At 37.9% G+C, this 25,992-nt stretch overlaps 1 protein-coding gene across 4 annotated transcripts in view; it reads right to left on the bottom strand.

Moving 5' to 3' along the window:
- LOC132110749 (PH and SEC7 domain-containing protein 1-like) overlaps positions 1-25,992 on the bottom strand; it is a 35,063-nt gene that overhangs the window by 1,120 nt on the left and 7,951 nt on the right. For 2 of the 4 annotated variants that reach the window (XM_059517608.1, XM_059517609.1), the window contains exons 2-16: positions 23,469-25,772; positions 23,264-23,381; positions 21,891-22,422; positions 20,889-21,344; positions 16,363-16,548; positions 15,941-16,021; positions 15,703-15,815; positions 15,506-15,564; positions 14,698-14,787; positions 7,580-7,623; positions 4,330-4,517; positions 3,657-3,727; positions 3,399-3,556; positions 815-959; positions 32-175 (exon numbers count right to left, since the gene is read on the bottom strand). In XM_059517608.1, the coding sequence (XP_059373591.1) occupies positions 32-175; positions 815-959; positions 3,399-3,556; positions 3,657-3,727; positions 4,330-4,517; positions 7,580-7,623; positions 14,698-14,787; positions 15,506-15,564; positions 15,703-15,815; positions 15,941-16,021; positions 16,363-16,548; positions 20,889-21,344; positions 21,891-22,422; positions 23,264-23,381; positions 23,469-25,610 (4,527 nt within the window). In that variant the 5' untranslated portion in view covers positions 25,611-25,772. Of the gene's footprint in view, positions 1-31; positions 176-814; positions 960-3,398; positions 3,557-3,656; positions 3,728-4,329; positions 4,518-7,579; positions 7,624-14,697; positions 14,788-15,505; positions 15,565-15,702; positions 15,816-15,940; positions 16,022-16,362; positions 16,549-17,259; positions 18,239-20,888; positions 21,345-21,890; positions 22,423-23,263; positions 23,382-23,468; positions 25,773-25,992 lie in introns of those variants that run through there. The other 2 variants (XM_059517611.1, XM_059517610.1) reach the window with 2 other exon arrangements.

Here is a 25,992-nt window from a genome sequence, read left to right as displayed (position 1 = left end):
GAAGGAAGCGTGTAGTGAAAATGTTTTTTACCTCAAAGTCAAGATACTCTTCCCTTTGCTTGTACTCTTCTTGGTCCCTGCTTCTAGTCCTGCGGTCTTGCGTCGAAGAGCGTAGTTCCTGGAGCTCAGAAGAAATGGCTCGAAACCGTGTCTCATGAGACTTAAGCTGCTCCTCCTAGTATTATAATGAAGAACATTTTTTATTTTTTTACATTTGTTAAAAATTCAATAAATAAATATATATATATATTTAAAAAGTTTAAACTGTCAGTTTGGATCTATCAATGACAATAAAAAGGGAAAAATAATACGCAGCTTTGTAAAAATATAAATAGTTTTAAAACAAAACAGCAATCAGACTCGTGGTGAACCAATGTGCAAAAAAAAAAAAACATAAACCAGGAAATTACATCATAGAGAAGACCAAAGAGCCTCTGTGTCAAGGTTATTATGTTTCTTAAAATAACAGATATCAGGTAAGATTAGTTCAGGTAAAATGTCATATGGTATCAGCAATGATATGTATTATTATTATTATGAATTGATAATTCATAATATTTGTTAAACACCTTGAAAAATGTATTTAAAAATGTTTTTGAAAATAATGCACATTCACATGTATTTTAAGTCATTTAATTTAAACTTGTGTTGAAAATGTTATAAAGTTTTTCACACTTAAATTCAACATGAGAGCAAAGATATTTGCAAAGAGATTTGCTCATGTTTTAAATGTTAAACGTCTTCACATGAGCTTGCATTTCTGGTCTCCAGCATTCACATGCATGTGAGCGGAAGAGAGAGCAGTGTTGATTACCTGTGGGAGCTTGGTGTTTGAACCTGGCAGAAGAGGGCGGCTGAACTTTTTTTGGGAGCCAATGGCTGCTGGGAAGGGAGGGGCAGAGAACATGGCTGCCACCGTGTTGATGCGTGTTATCCAGGACTGCATTTGCTCTGCGTTGCTAGAGGTGAAATGCAAGCACCGGTCAAACAGAGGGCAGCAAAATAACAGAATTCAGTTGATGGAAAAAAACATGTCTAATTTTTTTCCTGCTCAAAGAAACTGTGCTCTGAGTGGTTAATACAAATGACACAGACTGGAAAAACTGAACAATTAGCAGGCAGCTATTAGCAGAAGAGATGAAGTGGAGCAGATGGAGCAGAATGAAAGGGAGATAGTTTTAGTATGTGTTTCTGGGACAGACAGAATAGCTGAGAAGGATCCATCCTCTTGGGAGATATACGTTGAGCCATTCATCTGAGATGAGACCATTTTGACAAGGGCATTACCAACCCTACATGTATTCAACACCCAAAAGTTTTGAGAATTACATAAATATTAGTTTTCAAAAAGTTTGCTGCTAAACTGTTTTTAGATCTTTGTTTCAGTTGTTTCTGTGATGTACTGAAATATAATTACAAGCACTTCATACGTTTCAAAGGCTTTTATCGACAGTCAGTATTTGCAGTGTTGGCCCTTCTTTTTCAGGACCTCTGCAATTCGACTGGGCATGCTCTCAATCAACTTCTGGGCCAAATCCTGACTGATAGCAAACCATTCTTTCATAATCACTTCTTGGAGTTTGTCAGAATTAGTGTGTTTTTGTTTGTCCACCCGCCTCTTGAGGATTGACCACAAGTTCTCAATGGGATTAAGATCTGGGGAGTTTCCAGGCCATGGACCCAAAATTTCAACATTCTGGTCCCCGAGCCACTTAGTTATCACTTTTGCCTTATGACACGGTGCTCCATCGTGCTGGAAAATGCATTGTTCTGCACCAAACTGTTGTTGGATTGTTGGAAGAAGTTGCTGTTGGAGGGTGTTTTGGTACCATTCTTTATTCATGGCTGTGTTTTTGGGCAGAATTGTGAGTGAGCCCACTCCCTTGGATGAGAAGCAACCCCACACATGAATGGTGTCAGGATGCTTTACTGTTGGCATGACACAGGACTGATGGTAGCGCTCACCTTTTCTTCTCCGGACAAGCCTTTTTCCAGATGCCCCAAACAATTGCAAAGGGGCTTCATCTGAGAATATGACTTTGCCCCAGTCCTCAGCAGTCCATTCACTATACTTTCTGCAGAAGATCAATCTATCCCTGATGTTTTTTTTGGAGAGAAGTGGCTTCTTTGCTGCCCTTCTTGACACCAGGCCATCTTCCAAAAGTCTTGGCCTCACTGTGCGTGCAGATGCGCTCACACCTGCCTGCTGCCATTCCTGAGCAAGCTCTGAACTGGTGGCACTCCGATCCCGCAGCTGAATCCTCTTTAGGAGACGATCCTGGCGCTTGCTGGACTTTCTTGGACGCCCTGAAGCCTTCTTTACAAGAATTGAACCTCTTTCCTTGAAGTTCTTGATGATCCTATAAATTGTTGATTTAGGTGCAATCTTAGTAGCCACAATATCCTTGCCTGTGAAGCCATTTTTATGCAACGCAATGATGGCTGCACGCGTTTCTTTGCAGGTCACCATGGTTAACAATGGAAGAACAATGATTTCAAGCATCACCCTCCTTTTAACATGTCAAGTCTGCCATTCTAACCCAACAGCCTGACATAATGATCTCCAGCCTTGTGCTCGTCAACATTCTCACCTGAGTTAACAAGACGATTACTGAAATGATCTCAGCAGGTCCTTTAATGACAGCAATGAAATGCAGTGGAAAGGTTGTTTTGGGATTAAGTTAATTTTCGTGGCAAAGAAGGACTATGCAATTCATCTGATCACTCTTCATAACATTCTGGAGTATATGCAAATTGGTATTATAAAAACTTAAGCAGCAACTTTTCCAATTTCCAATATTTATGTAATTCTCAAAACTTTTGGCCACGACTATGTGTGTGTGTGTGTGTGTTTGAAAGAAAGACATTGTGTATTTCTGTGCTGTCCTGCTTCCAAAAGACAAAGCAACAGGAGGCTTCTGCTGACTAAGGCTTCTTGTTATCAAAAGTTATCAAAGTGACAAAGTATCCAAGTTATGCAAAAGTTGCAAAAAGTTCTATAAATGGCTAAAAACTGATTTAATTTCCTTTCATATATACAGGACAGTTGAAATGTTTAGGGTCAGTACGGTATTTTTATGTTCTCTTATTCTTACCCAGGCTGCATTCATTTAATCAAAAATCCAGTAAAAATAGTAATAATGTGAAATATTATTACAATTAAAATAACCATTTTCTATCTAATATAGTTTAAACTGCAATTTGCTCCTGTGATGGAAATACTGAATTATGGCATTACAGTAGGCTTCTGTGAATTGTGTAAAGGGGTTAAAAAAACGTACTTAAAAAAATTTGAAAAAAAAAATCCTTAATAGTATTAAAAAAAAGCTTAAAGATGTAAAATTGTCTCTGATTTTGAAATGAATCACCCCTATAGTACATGTAAGACAACAACTTACGGGGCCTGGAAAAGAAAGACCCTCCAGTCAGCAGTGCGAAGGTAAAACACATCGGGTCGCTTGCTATAGTCTGCTGCCCGCATGGCTAAAGAATGATGGATTGATACTGCATTCTTCAAGTCCTCATCAGACAGCTGCTTATCTGGACGATATTCATCCTGTAGACCAATTCCAACATTTTTTTACAGTTAATATCTGTACAGCAACCACAGGAAAGTATGGTCCAAATAGTATGAAACATTAATGTCTAAAATGTACCTTTTGCAGGTAGAGGATCAGTCCTTTAAGAATAGCATGAAATGTCTTCCATCCTCTTTTACCTCGTGGGGCTAAAACAACAACAAACAGTAAACCTTAACTTAATAGTTAAGTTAAATATTCTAGAACTAGATAATCATATTTATAAAAATACAGTGAAATAATCATAATACAGATAATCTGTATTTTTGTCCTGATTTCTAGTGAAAATATACAAAAATTCTTAAAGCAAGATACATTTACTAAATTAGCAGAACTTTGAGATAATACTTGTTTTAGGAGAAATACTTGTTTACTTGTTTTTATACCCATTGACAAATATCTTGTTGTTTAGATTTATTAAAACAACAAAGAAAAACACTTATAAAATTTATAAAATATTATAAAAATATATATATATAAAGTATAATAGTATAATAAAAAGTATAATAGTAAAATATTTTATAACAAATTTTTGTCTATAATTAATTGCTTATTAGTTAAATGCATGTTTTTGTTATATACGTACAGTATTCATATCATTTTATTCAGATATTTGATATTTTTACTGGAAAGCAAAACAAGAATTTTCTTCTTTCATTTTCTAAACTAAAATATATTTTTTTAATTGCTGCATTAAATAGATGAAAACAAACCAAATCAACTAAAAGTCTATATTTGAGGGATGACTAACTTTTCTTGCCATCAGGATCCGCGTGAACTTTCCTCACGAGAAAGCCGTTCATGTAGACCTGAGCGCTGGACTGCTGTGCAACACTGATGAGGGGGTTTCCACCGCTGCTGGTCCGCTTCATTGTGTGTGATGTGGAGTCGTTCTTGCCATCCAGCTCAGAGAAAGACTTCCGCAGTTCCTCCTCATCGCTGAAGAATACACAAGCAAGAGCTTTATTATGAACAGTTCTCTGGATTCTCACCTTTACCCAAAAGGTATTTTAACATACTATTGCTAAATCCCCAGACTTCCAACATTTACCTTTAAAGGGGTCATGAACTCAAGGGGCAGATCTACTGGGGTGGCAACTGCCACCCTAAGAAAAAGCATTGCCATCAACAGATAGATGGGTTGCTAAAATGATGCTAGGTGGTTGCTATGTGTTTGTTTGAGTGTTCTGGGTGACCTATCATAATTAACACAAACATTCTCAGTGCATTGATATTTTGACCGTTTTTTCTAGCAAATTTGAAAGTTTTCTTTGCTCTTACACTTTTGATGCACTAAAACTTGTGATTTATATATCATCGCCTGCACAAATAAACTCATCTTTATTATGGTGCACCTACTCTAATGAGATCAGAGAGATTTAGCATGTGTTGAGGAGTGGTCGACCGATATTGTTTTTTTGACAGCCAATGCTGATGCCGATATCTTGGAAAGCAGGTAGGCCGATATAAAGCAGGTGTCTTTTTATTATTATTATTATTATGATTATTATTATTCATATTTAAGAAATTGTAATGGATTAAAAAAAAGTTGTAAAATAAACATACTTATACTTTGGTTGTCTAAGTATTTTTCACAAATAAATATTTAATACAAATATAATTAAAAAGGAAGTAAACACCTTAACCAACAGTATTCTGGGAAGTTTGTGTGCACTGGGAATCATATTTTTCAAATAAAGCAAGGGTAAAACTCATTTCACATACAGCACACAGAGAAAATGACATGAATATGACAGTGGGAAAATACATATAAAATGTATTTTTATATGTACATTATAAAATGTATGGGAAAATACAAGTGCAGTTATAAAATGAATGTGTGCAGTTATAAAAATACATTATAAAATGTATGGGAAAATACAAGTGCAGCATAATTTGAAATCACGAGTTTAAAGTTTAAAGCATTCAATTGACATGGACCGAGCGTCACACAGTGAACATGCGATCAAGCAGCTCACATGCACATTTCACAAGATGTCACAGATGAAATATGAAATTTACTGCTATCCATTTAAAACGAAGAGACCAATTTATTGGTCTTTTCCCAGAGAATATAATTAAATATTATCAAATTTCTATAAAGACACAAAGACACTTACTAACTATTGTGGTATGAATAATAAAACAAACACTTAAACTGCAAGCATAAGTTATGGCTACACATAATTATAGAAATAAATGATAAAAGATCCTGGAGGAAAAATGCTTCAGATAAAGTTCGCCACTGGTGCTTCGATGATTGCGGCTTATTGTGCATTTAGAGTCACTGATAAGGACTGAAACTGCATCTTTATTACCTAGTGCTTGGCACAGTTGTATTTTATCTACAGTACATATTTCCAGCTGAGTGACAACTGTGCAGGGAGTGCAGTCAGACCCCCTGGAGAGCCCCTGAGGTCTGGAGCGCTACACATTTCTCTCCAACTGCTATGGAGTACAGCACATAGCCTTTGCCTTCACATGATAATGCTCTCATCTGTTGCTTAGTAACTGCTGGCCTTCACACTAGTAACTAAGAGAGCCAGCTCAGAAGATGGAGCACCATGAGAGAGGGAGACAGAAAGAGAGGAGAGGGAGGTAGAAAGAGCAGGCACATAAAAATGGTGACTGGCGTGCATTGATTCATACAGTGAACAATGGCCTTTAGCTGAGAATCACACAATGCTAAATAAATGAAAGTGCAATGAAGTGAATCAAATGGAGGGGGTGTGAAACAGAGAGACTAAAAGAGTGGAGGGGTAGAGCGTAGAGACGCTGGGATAGATGAAGATGAAAGAACTGCTGCTGATGAAAGAGATAAAAAACAATAACTCATGCTTTTCTCTTTCACACATTAACAAGAGTACTGCAGAAAATCTCAATGAGCGAACACAGTTTACATGAGAGTTAGTATGTGTGTGTAAGAGAGGGTTGTGTTTAAGTCTGCACATTATTAGCAAGTCAAAGATTTCAATCTGTAATTAAGGGGAGGCTAACTGCGGTAACCGTGGCAACAAAATCTGGAAAGCCAGTGTGTAAAGTAAGGGTTTAGAGCATCATACGGCTCTGGACAGGTCATAAATACACACATATACAGTAGTACCTGTACATACACTAATAAAAAAAGGTTTCCAAAAGGGGGGTTTTGCAACAATGCTATAAAGGAATCATTTTAGGCTCCCCAAAGAACCTTTCAGTGAACAGTTCTTAAAAGAACCATTTTTTAATAATCTTAAGAACTTTTTTCCCCTAATGAAGAACTTTTTGTGCGATGGAAAGGTTCCATGGATGTTAAAGCTTCTTCATGGAACCATCAGTGCCAATAAAGAACCTTTATTTTTAAGAGTGTATGGTTCTATATACAACCTTAAAGGGTTTACTCTTTATATTTGGAATCCCTAAAATATTCCTTAAAGCGGCTTAATCAAAAAAGCCCTACTGGATTCTTTGTAGACTGGTGAAAATGTTCTAAATAAAAACAAAACCACTTTAAGAGTAGCAAAGATCATAATATTTTATGGATTTAGTTTGCTTTACTGACACAACATTTCAGTAATAACTGGATTAAACAGTTTGTAAAAATAGAGACTGTCGTTAAAATAAACTAAAAAAACAAAACAAATGAGTAATAAAAAAGTAAGATTAAATACTAAAATACTAAAAACTATTATTTAATGAATCCTAAAGAATCCTTTCATTTATCTTTAATATCAAAAAGGTTAATTTTTTAATAGAATAGAGTGGATTCAAAAACCTGTATAAAAACTTTATAACACCTATATTAAAAACTTATTTTCCTAAAAGTGCACCTAATAAGCACATCTCACAGAATTAATGAAAGGCCTTTCCAGCTAAAGGATTCTATAATGAGCTTGCACCATTTTAAATGAGTAACACTTCTAGAGGCATTGAATTATCTTCAAATGTTTTGGATGACACTGGATGAGGAGGATAGTGCTCTTGAATATAATGTAGTGAAAAGGGGAAAACATTAGACTTACATTGTCCACTGCAGCTTTTCATTTTTGATCGAGTTGTAGAGAGCCTGTTAAAGAGGAAAACAAAAACGTTAAAGCACACAACCCCATCAATAGATTTGCCCTTTGCGTGTTTATGTGTGTGCGTGCTCAAACATCCCACTGACGTGGCTAAAAATAGCAAGTTAACAATAACCATGAACCAGAAACAGGTTGCAGACTACACTTTTTTTCATGTAGCATTTCAGTTCAAACATGGAAAAACAACCCAACCATCATTAAAAGGAAAATAGAGAACTTCCATGGTCAGCTCCTGTAGTTAACAAGTGTTACCTTTTGTTTTTTCTTCCGGGTTTGTGGGTGATTTTGGCCATCCTGAACCTTGCCGAGCAGATCAGGGAAGGCCAGGGGCTTTAAGGAACGCGAGCGAGGTGCTTTGGTGTAACGGAATGGGTCCATCACACTGAAGTCCCGTCCACATCGCACCGAGCACAGGGAGCGAGAGCGGAGACGACCAGTGGAGTGAATACTGTTTACACCAATCATTATTTAAGATACAGGATCCGCAGATGACCAAACGAAGGCTTTAGAATCAAACAAATGTAAAATTAAACTTGATGGAGTCTTTCTTCCACGAGTAGAATCCAGAGTTCTGGGAGTAATCAGTAGAAATGAGTTCAAAGAGCACATCAAATGACACAGTGGCAAACTCAAAGTCTCTGGCAGAGGTGAAGCTCTTTGGCAGATCCTTGAAGGTGTCACATGGGCATCAAGCCTTCCATAATGATTCCAACTGTTGCATTATGGATCCATTCCTATTCATTATGCATGTAAAAACATCACCCGGCCACTGCAAATCCACCAGCGCCATTTTGCATCAAACTTTCTACTTTGACTGAAACACCAAAGACGTTCAAGGATGTGGATCCGTGAGCAACATCCAGTTGTTTCCTTGTATACATCCTCGAATTCATCACACCTACACACGTTCACCAACGCATGCTGACACGCTCACAGGTGCAGTGCAGATGGCTTGCGAGGACCGTGATGGTGGATGAAGATAATTGGAGAAGAGGACAGACGGATGAATGCGAACATCACTGATGTAAATGCATGAGATAAACACACATGGGCTCATGCAGGGAACAGACTGAGAGGGTCTGTCTTCCACCCACTCTCAAACTGGCATCCCAAAACTGTGACGTCACCTAACGTCCCTCTCTGGGACGGAAAAATAGATATCAGATGTGTGAGAGACAGAAGGACTAGATTTGAGCAGGAAATCAGTAAAGCAATAAAGACAATCCTGTTGCTTTTTTCCGGAAATCTCTGTCATCCCTCTCTTTCTCTTCAAGCTTGTATCCTCACACGTGTTATTCAATTTGCAGATTCTTTGCACAGCTCTGCAGCATGGCTGTAGGAACAATAAAGGTTTGGCGTCTGAGTCCTGCGATTTTTGTCTTCTTCTCCTCACAGTCTTTTTCTTCCTCCGTGATGCAGATAAAAAAAATGGGCTGTGCGGTGAGAATGAGATCTTGTGAGGGAGGAGTGTTCACCCTCCCATCTCTCTCTTGCATTCACAATCTCACCCGATCTCTTTCACGGTCTCTCTCATGCTCTGCTTCTCAATTGATCCCATCTCCCAGCATGACTGACAAATCACGGCACTTGAATGTTCAAAGATCCCACCCTCCTGTGAATGTCAGTCAGTTTTCAGGGATCTCGAACGTGCAAATCCTCACATCACATTACTGCCACGCTCTCAATTTCAAGACACATCAAGTAGAAAAGCTATGTTGTAATATATAACGATAATAAATAAGCAATAAACCTGTTGCTCTAATTATTATCATGTTAATTAGTATGCTGGAACTCAAAATCAGTATTAACCCTCAAGTTATTTGATACTGGCTTTTTGTATTGGCTAGAATTATAGTAAAAAAAAAGTAAAAAAAAAAAAAAATCATTCACATTTCAAATTAATAAACAAACTGATTTAAATTTGTTTATTAAACCATTAAAAATGTATCAAATGTCACAATAAATAATTAATTGATAAATCACTTTAAATGCAAAATGTCACTGTAAAAAAAACTTGTAATTATTTGTAAAATTTACTAGCCAATAATCTTGTGTTTTATTTACAACTCAGAAAAATCATTTTTACAGTTATTGCATAAAGCTTGTACAAATTGCTTTTCTAATTTATATCCATTACCCAAATGCTTTATCCATTTGCCAAATTCGTTACAAATTATAACTGGACAGTTCACACATGGGAGCAGCCAATTGAACAGTCGACTTATGTTATCAATACAAATTAGGCAATATAACAAGTCACTGGGGATATTGTTGAAGCAGTGAATTCATTTGGTTGGTGCAGGTTCTTTTGGCACTCTGCTCACTGATGCATCCTGTTCTCGCTCGCTCGCTCTCTCCCTCTGTCTGTAACGGACAGCTCTGGGACACTGGACATCCCATAGTCTGAGTCTAACTTTATTCAAACGTGACCTGCTTTTATTTGGCCACTGTCACCAGGCAGCCAGCAGTTATCCCAGTGAGCTGGGCAGAGTGAGCTTTTATCTGCTCATGTTAGAGCACAAGAAAGACTCCATGTGTTCATCAAAGCAGACTGGGATGCCAGCAGTTGAGATTGCACAAGCACAGCCTGAATTGAAAAGGTCTGTATACACCTTTGACAAACCAAACACATCTTGGAAATTAAATTGGAAATGGAAATGGAATTACATCCATGTTTGTTGTGCAGTGGCTGCTGCAACATAGATAGTGCCTGAACTATTATGAAAAAAGATACTTTGTTAAATTTTCTTTAATTAAGTTCCAGTCCTGGATGGTAAAAGATCAATACAGCATTCCATCAGTGATAAAGTACACATGTTAACAGTAATGATGTATGAAATAACAATAAACTATAAAATAGATAAAATCATATTTTTTCTTTTCATCTTTTCTTTTAATCTTTTTTATTATTATTCCTACTTTTAATAATTTTTTAATCTTAAACTGAATCTTATTTTGTACATACACTACCATTCAAAAGTTTGGGACTTTATTTAATTTTCTTAATGAAAATAATACTTTTATTCTGCAAGGGTGAAAAAGAATACAAGTATGCATACAGTATATTAAGCAGTACAATGTTTTCAACATCAAAAATTATAATAATTGTTTTTTGAGCACCAATTTAGCTTTGCCATCAGAGGAATAAACTGCATTTTAAAACATAACAAAAGAGAAAATAAAATATTATAAAAATAATTCACAATCGTTGAATTATTATTTTGATCAAATACAAACCCGATTCCAAATAAGTTGGGACACTGTACAAATTGTGAATAAAAACAGAATGCAATGATGTGGAAGTTTCACATTTCAATATTTTATTCAGAATCCAACATAGATGACATATCAAATGTTTAAATTGAGAAAATTTATAATTTTAAGGAACAAATAAGTTGATTTTAAATTTCATGGCATCAACACATCTCAAAAAAGTTGGGTTGTTTACAACTGTGTGGCATCCCCTCTTCTTTTTATAATAGTCTGCAAACATCTGGGGACTGAGGAGACAAGTTGCTCAAGTTTAGGAATATGAATGTTGTCCCATTCTTGTCTAATACAGGCTTCTAGTTGCTCAACTGTCTTAGGTCTTTGTCGCATCTTCCTCTTTATGATGCACCAAATGTTTTCTATGAGTGAAAGATCTGGACTGCAGGCTGGCCATTTCAGTACCCGGATCCTTCTTCTAGGCAGCCATGATGTTGTAATTGATGCAGTATGTGGTCTGGCATTGTCACATTGGAACATGCAAGGTCTTCCCTGAAAGAGACGACGTCTGGATGGGAGCATATGTTGTTCTAAAACTTGGATATACCTTTCAGCATTGATGGTGCCTTTCCAGAAGTGTAAGCTGCCCATGCCACATGCACTCATGCAACCCCATACCATCAGAGATGTAGGCTTCTGAACTGAGCGCTGATAACATCTTGGGTTGTCCTTGTCCTCTTTAGTCCGGATGACATGGCGTCCCAGTTTTCCTAAAAGAACTTCAAATTTTGATTCGTCTGACCACAGAACAGTTTCCCACTTTGCCACAGTTAATTTTAAATGAGCCTTGGCCCAAAGAAAACGCCTGCGCTTATGGATCATATTTAGATATGGCTTCTTTTTTGACCTACTGTATAGAGATTTAGCCGGCAACGGTGAATAGCATGGTGGATTGTGTTCACCGACAATGTTTTCTGGAACTATTCCTGAGCCCATGTTGTGATTTCCATTACAGTATCATTCCTGTATGTGATGCAGTGCCATCTAAGGGCCATAAGATCATGGGCATCCAGTATGGTTTACTGGCCCTGACCCTTACGCACAGAGATTGTTCCAGTTTCTCTGAATCTTTGGATGATATTATGTACTGTAGATGATGATAACTTCAAACTCGTTGCAATTTTTCTCTGAGAAACTCCTTTCTGATATTGCTCCACTATTTTTCACTGCAGCATTGGGGGAATTGGTGATCCACTGCCCATCTTGACTTCTGAGACACACTGTCACTCTGAGAGGCTCTTTTTATACCCAATCATGTTGCCAATTGACCTAATAAGTTGCAAATTGGTCCTCCAGCTGTTCCTTATATGTACATTTAACTTTTCCGGCCTCTTATTGCTACCTGTCCCAACTTTTTTGGAATGTGTAGCTCTCATGAAATCCAAAATAAGCCAATATTTGGCATGACATTTCAAAATGCCTCACTTTCAACATTTGATATGTTATCTATATTGTATTGTGAATAAAATTTAATTTGATTAGATTTGTAAATTATTCCATTTCTTTTTAACTTACAATTTGTACAGTGTCCAAATTTTGTGGAATCGGGTTTGTAAATGCAGCTTTGGTGAGCATAAAAAAATAATAATTTCAAACCATAAAAATCTTACAAACTTGCACTTTTTTGAATGGAAGTGTATACTTATACTTTTTTAACATTTTAAGTTGTAAAAATTAACATTAGTTATTAGTGTATTATGAACAAACATGAGTTAACAATGAACAACAAAATATTTATAAATGAACATTAAGCAAGATCAATTAATGCACTTTGCTTTATTGTTAGTTCGTGATATCTAACGCATTATCTCATGTTAAAGTACTGAACCTTATTGAAGTGTTACCAGATTTCTAAAAATCAATCGTCAAAACACCATCTCTCACAGTTTGAAGCTGTAAGTTGTGTAGTGACCAGTAGGAGGAGCATAATACATAACGCAATGATGCATATGCACACACTCATTAATCTCAACCTGAGAGATAACAAAGGAATCATGCTGTTCTCACAACTGATTCAAAGAACATAACCATCATTTCCACACTGAAAAAGAGGGAATAAAAAAGAGAAAGGGGGACAGGAGAGAGAAAATGAGCAATTTGTAATGCATTTATGATAATACCATGACAAAACCCTCATTTCAGTGAGAGGCCGTGTGGCAGCCAAATTCCCATCTGTCCTCCCTGCCACCCCTGCTGCTGCTGCTGGCATGAAGACAGACTTCACACAGGTTTGTCATGGCCGTTAACTGTCATGAACCACACAGGCACTGAGAGCCTCACCTGTTGGCTCGCAGGCGTCTCTCTCAGTTGCCATCTCTATCTGCGCTATATTTAACCCTAAAATATGTTATAATATCAGGCAGACAGAGATGAAAAAGAGGGTCAAGAGTCTAAAATTATGGGAAGAAATATCCAAGTAGATAAACGCTGCAGAGCCTAGTTAGACACACTAACTCTCTTTACTAGGCAACTGTGTGGCAGTCACACCTCGACATAGTGTTAGGAGGAGAGAAACCAGGAGAAAGAAGGCCAGGGCTGAGAAGAGAGAAGAAGGATGCCATTCATCAGCCAAGGCCTGAGATAAGGAGGATTCTATAGATATGGAAATATCCTAGATAGAGATGGTTAAGCACAGTTCAGGAGAGTACGTTTTTGCAGATTACAAGGTGAAACAAAGAGCAAGATGGCAGAGAGAGAGAGAGAAAGAGAGCGCAGAAAAACTGTGAAGAGCGAGGGGGTGGGAGGTGATGGAATAGAGCGAGGCACAGAGTGAGAGGGTGGAGGAGAGAACGAGGGATGAGCGACAGAGAGATGGCCTGAGGAGAGAGAGAGAGAGATAGAGTGGGAGGACCAAAGGTTTGAAAGGCTCCATGTGATTTTAAAGCACATATAAGCAGAGTGGTTCAGGTGCGGTCATCATGTGGCTATTATTCTTGTGCAGCGTGGCCTGTAATCCGAGAGAAGGGACTAAAATAGACAAACCCTCAGCGCTAGCACATTGGAGCACAGGAAGTTCGTTGACATCAGCTGCGACTGAAATCCTCTAAAAATCCTCTGACCCTCTGATTACCCTGATTTTAGTCACAACACTCAACTTCAAACATGGCAAACAATAAAATGGCAATTAATCAATCATTTCAGGCACAGAGTGTATTCAGTGCAGCATTATAACTCAAAGCTTCAACTTGTAGCTATGATCTGTGAGAAGGGTTCTTCCACAACTTCAAAAACATCTACAAAAAAGCTGCCCTTTATATGGACAAGAATATTCTGATAATAATTTACATGCACAAGAATGTTCAGATATGAATCAGATTATTATGATCATTGATTGAAAACATTGCAGATTCTATACATTTAAATAAAGCAACAAGAGTATATCAAAGCATATTATGAACTGTTTTTTATCAAATAAATGCAGCCCTGGTGAGCATAAGAGACTTCCTTCAAATACATTTGAAAAATCTAACCAATCCCAAACTGTTGGCATTTGTAGTGTAGGAAAATATTAATTATTTTATTAATAATTTTCAACTATTCTACTATGACAATAATGAGCTAATTAACTATCCATTATTACTAAAATGCATCATATTAATAAGAGTGAGCCTTTTTTCAAGAGAAAGAATGTGCATGCCTTAATTTATTTAGAATAAGCTAATTACACACAGGGATATTTCACTAAGCTGTGGAGCAGGTAAATGTCTTCTATGGCTTGAACACAATTAGACCTTAATGGGATCATTCAATATACAAAAGAGGTCATTGTGTGAATGCTTGAAAACCCTACAAACCTTGAGAAGATCTTTTGGGAAGTTTTGGCCATCATTTAGCCCCTCCAGGTTACTAATGAACTGCGTGCAGGACATCCTCTTCCCGATGTTCTGAACGAGAGAGAGGCGATAGCATATAAATTCACAGTCAGCTGATGCGCTGACCTATTTCACAGTTCCTGTGCACTCAACAACGCTTAAAATACCAAGTACACAGTGGGCAGTAAACATGTTAATATTTTGTGCAAAAATTCTTTTGCTTCCCCTGAGAAATGTTTTGACTATTACATTTATGGATGAATTTCTATTTTAATTCCTAACTGTAAAACCGACACTCCTCCTCATCCCCTCAGGGTGCTGAACAGCTCAGAGAAGAAAATCCATCCTAAAAACACAGTTCCAGCTCCCCTCACAGAGACTCAAATCATGTACATGTAATAATAACAATAGTAATTTCACAATAAACAACTTATTATAACTTCCAGTTTTTTAAAAGTCTTATAATATTTTTTAGTTTTCCACAAAACAGACATGAACATTTCAAGGATGTGACTGGCATTCATTTTAGAAGATCAACTTATGCACGGCAAAAACATAGTAAAAATTTATGGATTTAAGAATTTATGCTTTATAGCTTACTGTATATTACACAAATAATAATCATTTAATATAATTAATATAATAATAAGTTACATTTTCATGGAGTATGTTTAAAACTTAAAGTCACAAAGAATCAATGTATGTTTTCCAAGTTAAACGACATTGGGATTCTTTTTTTTTCATTGTGTGTTATGTTTCTGGTACATCAGAAAGTCATTCTCAAACTCACGTGACCATGCAGATCAGTGTTGAGCAGCATCAGGGCACAAGTCAGTGTGTGAATACTGTCTGAAACACAAAGGCACAGCACTCCCATTAGCTCACACAATCAGAGCAAGAGCACCCCCTAGTGTTAGCCATATTATAATACACACCAGATGCACAACAATGGCATTCATTCACACACACAATGCTGGTATGGCTTACCTTCATTTAGTTTCGTGTTCGGGTTGCACTGAAGGTATCTTTTAGAGAAATGGGATAATACCCGCTCCCTCTCTTGTGTCTCTCCCATTAGGGCAAACTCTCTCAAAAACACTCTAAGAAACAAGAACGACAAAAGACAACAGGGAAAACAGACTGAGAATTTGAATAAACCTGTTGGACATGTGAAAATGAAAGCAAATATTTACTTAAGTAAAAAAGGGAGGAATAGCTTGCTCACCTTAATGCCTGATCCACCATCATCCCTGAGAAGTTAAAATAATTGAGATACTCCGCCGCCACCATACGACTAAAATCATTGCTGCACAAGTCATGAAAAGACAAAAGCTCAGAAAATACATTTTTGGGTCTCATACTGGGGGGGGGGGGGGGGGTCCAAAAGTCAATCCTTTCATACAAAGATGTTCACATGGTTATTTTCACAAATAAGTGACCCTAAAACAGTGCAGAATTACTCATATTTACTATTCATTTTAGTTTGTTACATTTTTTTATTTTCGAAAACCTAAAACTTTATTTTCAGGTTTAAATATTTAAAACACAGTCCCCACTGTATATTTCTAAAAGAAGAGCTAGGACTGAATTAAAATAAATGCAAACATAAGCTCATTAGTATTTATTAATGGTTAAAATAAACCTCACTTCTTGCTCAAGTGACGTGCCACCTCTGACTTCTTAAATCCATCAAGACTGTACAAACGTTTGGCCAACCGTTTTGCAGCTTGGAGATCAGATTTGTTGCCATTGGTCAGAGTTTCAGTGCCGCCCACAGCCAATCGCTCTGCCACCACTGGATCGGACTCAGACACCGGACGGGGCGGCCTCTCTCTGGAAACAGAGGAAAAATAAATGTCATCTACATGACAGGTGACACACATTTATTTGAAAAGGAGTTACCAAGTAAAAGTGGTAAACATTTTACTTGTAAAAAGACAACCCGGATATGATATCTAAATATGCTTGGGCTTAAAATCAGCCATCATGGACAACACAATAGCATTCTGAACCATACTAAAGCATACTGAACATATTAATACTGACTATTCATTAAAGCAGTCAAATCATGAGGTTAAATTTGTTTATCTTTTATCAGTCATGTCTGAACCTGTCATATGCACTAGCAGTGTGATGTAAATAGAGTCTATCTGATCTACCTTTACAAACTCTTTCCCAGCAGATCATTTCAATCCACCATTTACAGAGAAACTAGCATAACAACTAAAAAAAAAGAAAAAAAGAAAAAGCACACCTGACAAACTATTGTGAGCGCATAATACATTTACCCTTTGTACACCAATCAAATGCACAAAAGCTTGTCATACACACACACATAAAGGTCTTCAACTGATATTGACATGTGAATAATTAGAGAACGAAAGAAGTTTAACTTGTATTAAAAGAGTCAAATATATATATACTAAATACATTTCATTCAGTCTTGAAACAAAAACCAAAACATAAAACTCTGGCAAACTTTACATAAAACCAAAACAAGTGGAGCTCTCCCCAAAAAGTGCTTTAAAAAAGCATCTACTCTACCTTAGTGACCCAACTCTGCCTTTTAACCACTGCATTCCAAAAGTCTTTTAGATGAACGAACACCAGAAAGTTCATGCCACATGCAGGTCACACCGTCATCTGTCTTTGGTTTGCTCTGAAGTTCTCCATTCCTAACCTACTCCGACCGGATAGTTCACAAACAAGGCAGGGGAGGAGACTCGAAAAAAGGGTATGAGGGCAGACTGTTTCTTCTTCAAACAATGTACAGATAGTAACATGGCAGAGAAAACCAGGAAGAAACATAGAGAGCTTTTCCGCCATGGCTTCTAGGATGTGAGAAGGGCTTTTACAAAGATGCACAGTGACTAATAGATACACCTTTGCTAAATATAGATATTTTTTTTATGTCAGACATCATATAATTAGACATCTGTGTTTGAATAACTTGTTTGGTGAGGGCACTTAAACAGAGCTAAAATGCAAGACAATGATAGCCACAAATGCCAATACATATTTCTACATTGCACAAATAAATGCAGTGAGGCATATGCAAATAATCACCTCATATGTGCCGAGGCTCTACAACATTCCAGTGCTTTTTAAAAAACTTTTAACACACCTCTTTTTAACGATGGATGACAAGATTTACATACCAAAGGAAGAAAAAGGACTGCATAATTTAAACATTTTTTGCATGACTACATAGCTTAGACTAACAATGATTCCAGTATCACATGCTGAGGATATGATACTACCTTACACTGAAAAGGAGTTGCACTAGAAGTTTAGGTCTTGACTGGTAATGAAAAGTGACAATAACAACAAGATCTATACAGTGGCTTTTAGTGAGCTGATGTTTTTCAAAGAAATTTGAAGGAGGAAGTTTCACAGTGTGTTGAGGTTTGTCTTGTGTAACGCAATATAAATCTGATTGTGATATCTTTGTCATATTTTAATCAGCAATGAAGTGATAGTGACAGTGTTTATGTTTTGTCAATGCTCTGTCAGATGATGATCCTAATGAAAAGGAACTGACCGTGACTATGGTCACATCCTTAGGCTAATACGATTTCTGGTAGCGAGCATCTATTTACAATCAGGTAGCTAACTAACTAATCTAACTTTTTTGTTACCAAAATATATATATAAAAAACCCTGACTAAAACATATACTTATATGTAAAAGTCATTTTAACAACAAATTTTAATTAGAGGAGTCAGACCACCCAAACCTCAACTTAATTCAGACCCCTGCTGTTAAACTGAGACCATAATGGTCTTCATAAAAATCTTGAAATGCTTTTAAATACTGCATTTTAATAGTGCGATAAACTGTGGATTGCCTCAGGTATTCACCAAACACTATTTAGCAAATGAGATTAAGATAACTAAAGCTGAAAAAATAAGAATGAAAAATAAACACTACATACATTTTAATAATGACAATAATAAATAAATTGCTAATAAAAATATCAGAAACAAAGGAACATTTGTAAAACTTTACAAGTAAAATGAAAATGCAAAACATTAATAAATCTATAATAGCATCTCACTGATACTATAACAACACTGATACCGACAAAATATTCAAAAGAAGTCAATATTTTCTACTCACCGGTATATGGCAGGGTGGGGGGCATACATGTAATTATCCTCCAAGGCCCCACCCCTCCAGCAGAGCACATAATGAGCCATCTCCTTAGCCCTGCCCCTTCACACCTTACATAGCCAGAAGACAGGAGCTTGCTTATAAACCCAGCATCCAGCCTCCCTCATTTTCTACCCTTCCCTGAACCTCCCTTTGTCCAGAACTAGCCTGTGGAGGTTTAGAAGAAATCTGACCCTCTGCTTATGCAAGTCCCTTGTCAACTGTCATTGAAATCTTTTAGTTGCTGTGATAGCTGATCCTACTCCAAACTTTTACAAGCTCTTTTTGTGCCCAATGCGTAGTCAGAGGAGCGATACAGCTGTTCATCTGTTTTATTTTCTCTCGTTCTTTCTCGCCCCACCAGCTTCCACCTTACGCTTGCCTGTTTGTGCGTGTTTGTGGATCTGAATGCATGTTCCTCTCTTATCATCTAAGCTATTTTTCTCTGGTGGATATGGTCTGTATTTCCTTTCACAACAGTTTACCCCCCCTTTTCCCCTCTTTTCAGCCCTCTCTTCCTCTCTTTGTCTTGCCTTGTTACTTTCGTCCCTCCCATTAGACTTAGTCAATCTCCATTTCAACATGGTGCTGAATACATAGTCTCATTATCAAATTATTAATATGTATCTATAAGGACAAATACAGGCCAGAATTATGTGATTGAATAATGGATTGTGTTTTTTTAATATCAGTGGCCATTTAAATAAAATAATGGACAGATACAGCCCTGCTGAAACAGTAATAGTTTCCTACTCACTCTATTTAAAACCCTGAAATCACAAGACAATTTAATCTGCTCTCACCATGGAGACCGAATGTGTCTGGCAAAGCTCCAGGTCTATCTAGCCCCATAGCAGGAGAAGGAATGTAGTGGATGAGCCAGGTATCAAAGCATACAGTGTCGGCTTTCAGGCGCTCTTAATAACCACAGTAAACCTCAGATAAAATATCCAGACATTGTTCCTTATTGTAGGGGACTTGAAAACCTTATGCCACATTAAAATGCCGGTCTAAAAGCTACAAAACTCTGTGAAACTGCTGTTGTTGCACAATTTTTATGTTCCAAAAAGGTCAAATGGATATATTTTCAACATTGTTGTCAACATCAACATTGTTGTCTTGTGTGTTTTTTTGACTAAAACATTGACATAATTTGTTTAATATAAATCTATCATAAAAGATAAATTAATTTTGCATATAAATCAAGAAACAACAATTTCCTGATGAAAAAAATGTAATACAAATATTACATTTAAGAATTATACAGCAAGATCATTTTTATTTTGGAGTAAATTGAAACTTTTTAAATTCTTTTGTTTTTTTTATTTATTGGAAAACAAGATAAAATAGCTGACGCTGCCCTCGGATTTATTCTGACAGCAGACAGGAAGGAGTAGTAAGATACTATAGGCCTAAACACAACTCTGACCCTGAGATTCCGGGTCAGTCACAGCCCTGGAAGGATACTGTGCAGCCATACCCAAGGAAAACTTATTTAGTTAGGAACTTTATCCTTATATAACTACTTGCTACGTAGCGTTCTATTTCTCTGAGGATGGTTTGAAGCAAGCCCTGCATGTTAACACACATTTAAAAAAATGCATAAGAAAAAAAGTTCACACTACATTCATCAAGGGCATTCCTAAAACAAAGTGAGTTGGTATCTCAGTACAATCACAAAGCTCGGCACTGCCCTCCAGTGGTAAATACTCAACCGTTGATTCTTTTTGTAAACCCATCTTATAACAGAAAGCCCATTAAATCCCTTTTCACTCATCAACTGGTTACTCAAATATGTCAAAAAGAACAAAGTCTCTGAGTTTGTCTGTGTGTGTGTGTGTGTGTGTCTGCACTGCCAGCTGTTCCTCTTCTAATGTGTATAATTGCTATTATTCTTCCAGGTGTTTATTTCACCAGGGGGGTTTGGGGGTGTTAACATTACACTAATTTATCTGTTAACATGCAGTGATGATGAGTTATTTATGACAAATCATGAAAAATATCACCAGACCGATACTAACCTCACGGCAGCATCTGTGTCAGAATCAGGCCTGCGGGCTTGATCAGAGCTGGATCCACTACAGAATGGACTCTCTTCTACACAGACACCACTCTGGTCCTTCCTGTGTGGGCCCTGGGAGGCCACACACTCCGTGGGATCAGACACAGCAGGTGGTTTTGGGCACATTAGAGGAGAGAAGTTCAGTTCGATGATCTGCTTGGCACTTTCACTGATCTGACTCTGGATCTCAGGAGTGAGAGTCGGAAAGTCAAAAGTGAAGACAAGTGGGCCACTAGGGGTGATGTCTTCACTATCCAAGCTGCTATAAGAGGTGCCCTTGGCACGGTGCGACTCCATAATGCTCTCAAAGTGTCTGCTGAAGGAGTCCAAGCCATCTGATGAGATCTGACAGGGGCTGGTGACAGAGATGGGAGACTTCAAAGCCATGTGGCTGTCAGGCTGGCAATCTAGGGGACTACAAGAAGAGCATAAGTCATAGATGAGCTCCTATGAGTGGTTTGCCTACATCATTTAAAATGAATTAAAACTATGCCACAGAACTGACACCTTTCTAGAATTCTAAATTTTCATGAATAAAGACCCAATTAATACAGTAAAAAAAACAGACATGTAAAATATTTAGTTTATTTTAAATTCACACTGTATTTTTTCTACCCACCATAAAAAGACATAAAGAGAAGCTACTGAAAATATGGGTTTTAACAGAAGAAAATAACTAATTAATCTGATGGAAGTCTTTAGTAGTGTTATAATGTATATGTAAATGTGAATTTATGTTATGTTATTATTAAAACCATTTTAATATTATTTAATCTATTTTAATCTGACCCCCTTGAACTCCATTGCAGCCTCCTCGGCGTCCCAAGGAAACTATATAGACCCATTATAATTTTCCCCTAAAGTCTTCAAAATGGAGCAAAACAACATGAAGCAGGCATCACTCAGATATATGTGTGTGAATTCAGATATGTAACTATAGTGTATTCTATTCCACACTCACCCTCTTAGCAGTCGACTAAACACTTCATCTCCTTCAGGTGTGGCATTTTGCCTCTTTTTGTCACCTTGTATCCTCACACTTGCCCAGCTCACCACCTCTTCATCTTGCAGCTCCTCCTCACCATCTGTGTGTGGGCACAACACTCCCTCCAGGGGGCTGCTGCTGTTAGTGCCTGAAGTGCCTAGCACACTGCGGTTACTGCCAAAAGCAGAGTCCACCTCCTCCTGTTCTGCCAGCATCACCTCATCAAGGTCTGTTTCCCTGTAACAGCGCAGGGGCACTGCATCTATGTCGGTCTCTGAATATTTCACACTACGTCTGGTGATGCCGGTCTTATTGGAGCTTTCCATTGTGGGATGATGGTTTATCAACTCCACTTCAACTTTCTGCACAATGTGGCATACAGATTTTGAAGAGCCAGTTGCTTTACAGGGTCTTGACTGTGTTGTTTTTGACCTTACAGGGGTAGACAAGGGTGAAATGGATGCTGGAAACTCAATGGTACAACCACTGGAGGGTACAGTGGAGGAGCCTAGAATGTGTGTTAATAAAGGAAAATCAAAGGATTGAGAGTGTCATGTCCTAAATAAGGAAGTTTTATATATATATTTATATATATAGTCTCTCTAAACAGACAAAATGTTTAACCTTTCTAATTCACAGTTTCAGTAAACGGTAAATGGCTTTGGCCACATTAAATTCTATTTGCAGAAAGTTTTATCTGAATTGGCTTACAAATAAGGACGTTATTAAATTGTATAACATTAGGCCCTGTCGCTTAACAAGTAGAGTATGGCACTATCAGTGCCAAGGCCATGAGTTTGAATCCCAAGAAATTCATACACTGATAAAAAGTGTAGCCTGAAATTGTTTTGGATAAAAGTATTTACAAACTGTATACATGTCAAGGTAAGGTAAAAGGAATAACCACATAAAACAAGCAATTCTCAAGAATAATTCTAGTGACTCATTCTCTTCTAAACTCTCTCTCTTTGACAGTGAATTGAAAACACCTACACACAGTAAAGAATTGAAACTCAATGAACCTAAAAATAATCTATTTGAAAACCACAGGAAATACAGATAAATTAATAATTTTTCAAGAAATTTATACACAACATAAAACCACAGCTAAAATCAAGCAAAGCTGTAACAAAAATCAACTAAAAGATAATTTCACTAAAACGGAAAAGGGCACATTCTAATGTCATGCTTTAGGGATGAGGCTTGTTACACAGTTGGATTAAGAATTTATTAATGAGGCAAACAGCTTGTTTACAATGAGAGGCATATGAAGGATGAAGAAAGAAGGATGACTTTTCAGAAAACTGCATTCTGGAAGTCTGAGTTAGAAATTTCTAAGAAAATTTCACCCTTTGTTTCGTGTTGATCTTGTTGATCGGAGTGGGACCCAAACAGGAACTCCCATTTGGCACGAGCAATCTTCTGATAGTGTAAGGAAGGCCTCAGCAGAAATGGTCCCCTTTCAGACTACAAACAAAAATTGAGTTATCAGACAACAAAATCACGCAGTGAATCAAGGCATGAGCTGAATCTAAAGATGTGTACCAAGATTACCTGTATTCCTGTGTTTCCAGAGTCAGGACTCTTTTGGCTGGTTTTGCTAGATATCTCAGAGGATATGCAGTCTCTCTTATGCAGAGTGCTCTCTATAAGGCTGCCTGTGAGCCCACTGGAACTCTGTGATGCTGTACAACTCCATTCCTGTTTATTCTTAGTGTCAGCTTTCATCTCATTTTTCTGCATTGAGACCATATAATGGTTCTCTTGAGAGACTGGTGTTGTTGGACTATTCCTCCAATGACTGTCCATCTCCCTTAAGTTTTCCTTTTCTCTGACTAAGCAATCCTCTACCCCATGATTTTGCTGAGTGGTCCAGCTTGGTGTCTCTAGGTTAGGCCTTGTAAAATGTCTCCTGCTGCTATTTGGGCTGTCTTTGAGACTTCTGAGTGTCTCATACTGCCTATGTTCATAGCTATGTGTATGATTATCTTTTGTGTACTGGGAAGGTAGGTGCCGATGCAAAGTCGGGCTGTCTTTCCCTACCAACTGTGTTCTCTCTGTCCGTGGGTCTCGTATAGGAGAGGATGGTATTACATCTGATCGGTTCAACCTTGCTGGAGCTGCTGGAGATATACTTCCAATGTGGGGCAAAAGAGGGGTTATTTGTACAGAATGGTGACCAGTTTTGACAAACCCTTGTTTACATTTGTACTCCTGACTAGGAAGGTTGCAATTAGAGTGAGTCGGTTCTCCAGGGCCCTGGAAGTTAGCATAGAGCTGAGGCTCTCTTGAATGTCCCAGCTGGGGACTGTAAGACCTTACTGTGTCTGTTGAAGATGGGGTTGGAGACCCCCTGGCTTCCATAAGTATGGAAAGTTTGGTGGCTTCTTTTGCTAGTTTACAAGCCATTTCAGGACTTGTGGCTGGGGATACGCTCCTCCTTCCACTCAGCTGGTTAGCTCCTTCTTCTACATTATTTTGTGAGTTGGCCAGGTTGAAATTAACTCTGTGGGCTTGCTGTGGATTATCACTTATGGAATGACTGATTTGTTGATTGCTTGATGGTTGATTTGCTCTTTGGTTTGAGACCTCCTGAGTGTTGGTGCTTGAGTGTGACATTGTAAAGTAAGCTTGCTTGGCATGGTTAGACAGTTGGTCGGTAGCATGGCTCCTAGGAATTCTATAAAACAAACTATTCCGCTCATGGTCCATTATTGTTGCTTTAGTGGGCAGGGTCCTAGAACTGCATGGTATCACCGGTGATCCAGACCAAGACCGACAGCAATGCTGCTCTTCTCTTCTGACATCATGACCTCTATCAGGACAGTTGCCGGCCAGTTTTTGCCTTAGTTGTGGGGAACCAAATTCTTCCAATGCTCGATGGCTGGCTTCTCTGGCAATGGAGTCTAGAGTTGCCCTCCTAAAGCTGGGCGTACCTATATGTGAGTTTCCCAAACCTTGACTAAGCTGTTTTGAACTACAGTTATTCATGGATTCCAAGCTGTTGAACCACACTGGATCACTGAGCCTTTTCCTGAGGTGAAGAGGGGTAGCACTCTCCTCCATGGTTCTGTTGAAAGGATTCTGAGGCTCGCTTTGGCACAAAGAGTTATACTGACCCTCTACTGATTTCATTTGAGCTTTTTCAATGTAACTGAAAGTGGCGACAGATCGCTTCCCTTCATTTCCTCCCTTTATCTTATTTGGGCTGCAAGCTTTACGAGTTCCACTGGGAGTAGAAGGGGCAGTAAACCGTCCTGAGAAGTGAGGTTCCTTTCCAAAGAAGGGATCACTTTCAGAAGGAGCACACACCAAGTGACATGCATTTCCAGTGGGATCTTTTTGAAAGACAGACAGTAACTGGTTTATCTCATCATAATGTAGACTTTTTTGCTGTTGGGTCACCGGTTGGTCTGAGTCATGTCTTGGATGTAGCTGAAAACTTACAGAGTGTCTAGATGTTGATTTACTAGAGGCCAAGTTTTTGGTGCTGCTTCCACTTTTATGCAGGACTCCACGTGGGGATGTCCGGCCATGTGATGCATTTGGGCCACCATTCTGTGATGACTGAAGAATGTCTGGTGCTGTCAACATGAGGGAGTCTGTTTTCGCCACATCTCCCAGGTCTTTTCCTTCTCCATTAGTGACAGATTTCACCTCTACATACAGGTGGAGGATTTTACCTGACTGAGACATGACTGACCAAAATCAGCCTGCAGATCTTTCCTATAGCACAACACCTGTTCTCTGCAATTGATTTTTCTTACTGGTCATCTTGTTTGCTCAGGAAGTATGTTTCTGTTCACATCTGAGATTTGGATGAGTTTGGATGGACTCCAATATCATCTTCAAAATCATCTATAAGAGACAAACAAGAAGTATTTCAGCTTTAACTTTACATTAATATCTTTTATAATACATTCAGCATGGCATTTTTACACTGACCAGCATAACTCACACTAACATTAAAGGGTTAGTTCACCCAAAAATGAAAATCAGGCTGTGTTTTACTCTTTAGCCCGAGGCATACCTAAGTGTGTATCACTGTCTTTGAATTTTCAAGCAGTTTAATGCCACT

The sequence above is a fragment of the Carassius carassius genome, chromosome 30 (genome assembly GCF_963082965.1).
Source record: "Carassius carassius chromosome 30, fCarCar2.1, whole genome shotgun sequence".
In the NCBI taxonomy this organism is placed as follows: Eukaryota; Metazoa; Chordata; class Actinopteri; order Cypriniformes; family Cyprinidae; genus Carassius; species Carassius carassius.
Note: the sequence above shows the minus strand (reverse complement) of the source record. Positions and strands in the feature narration are given on the sequence as shown.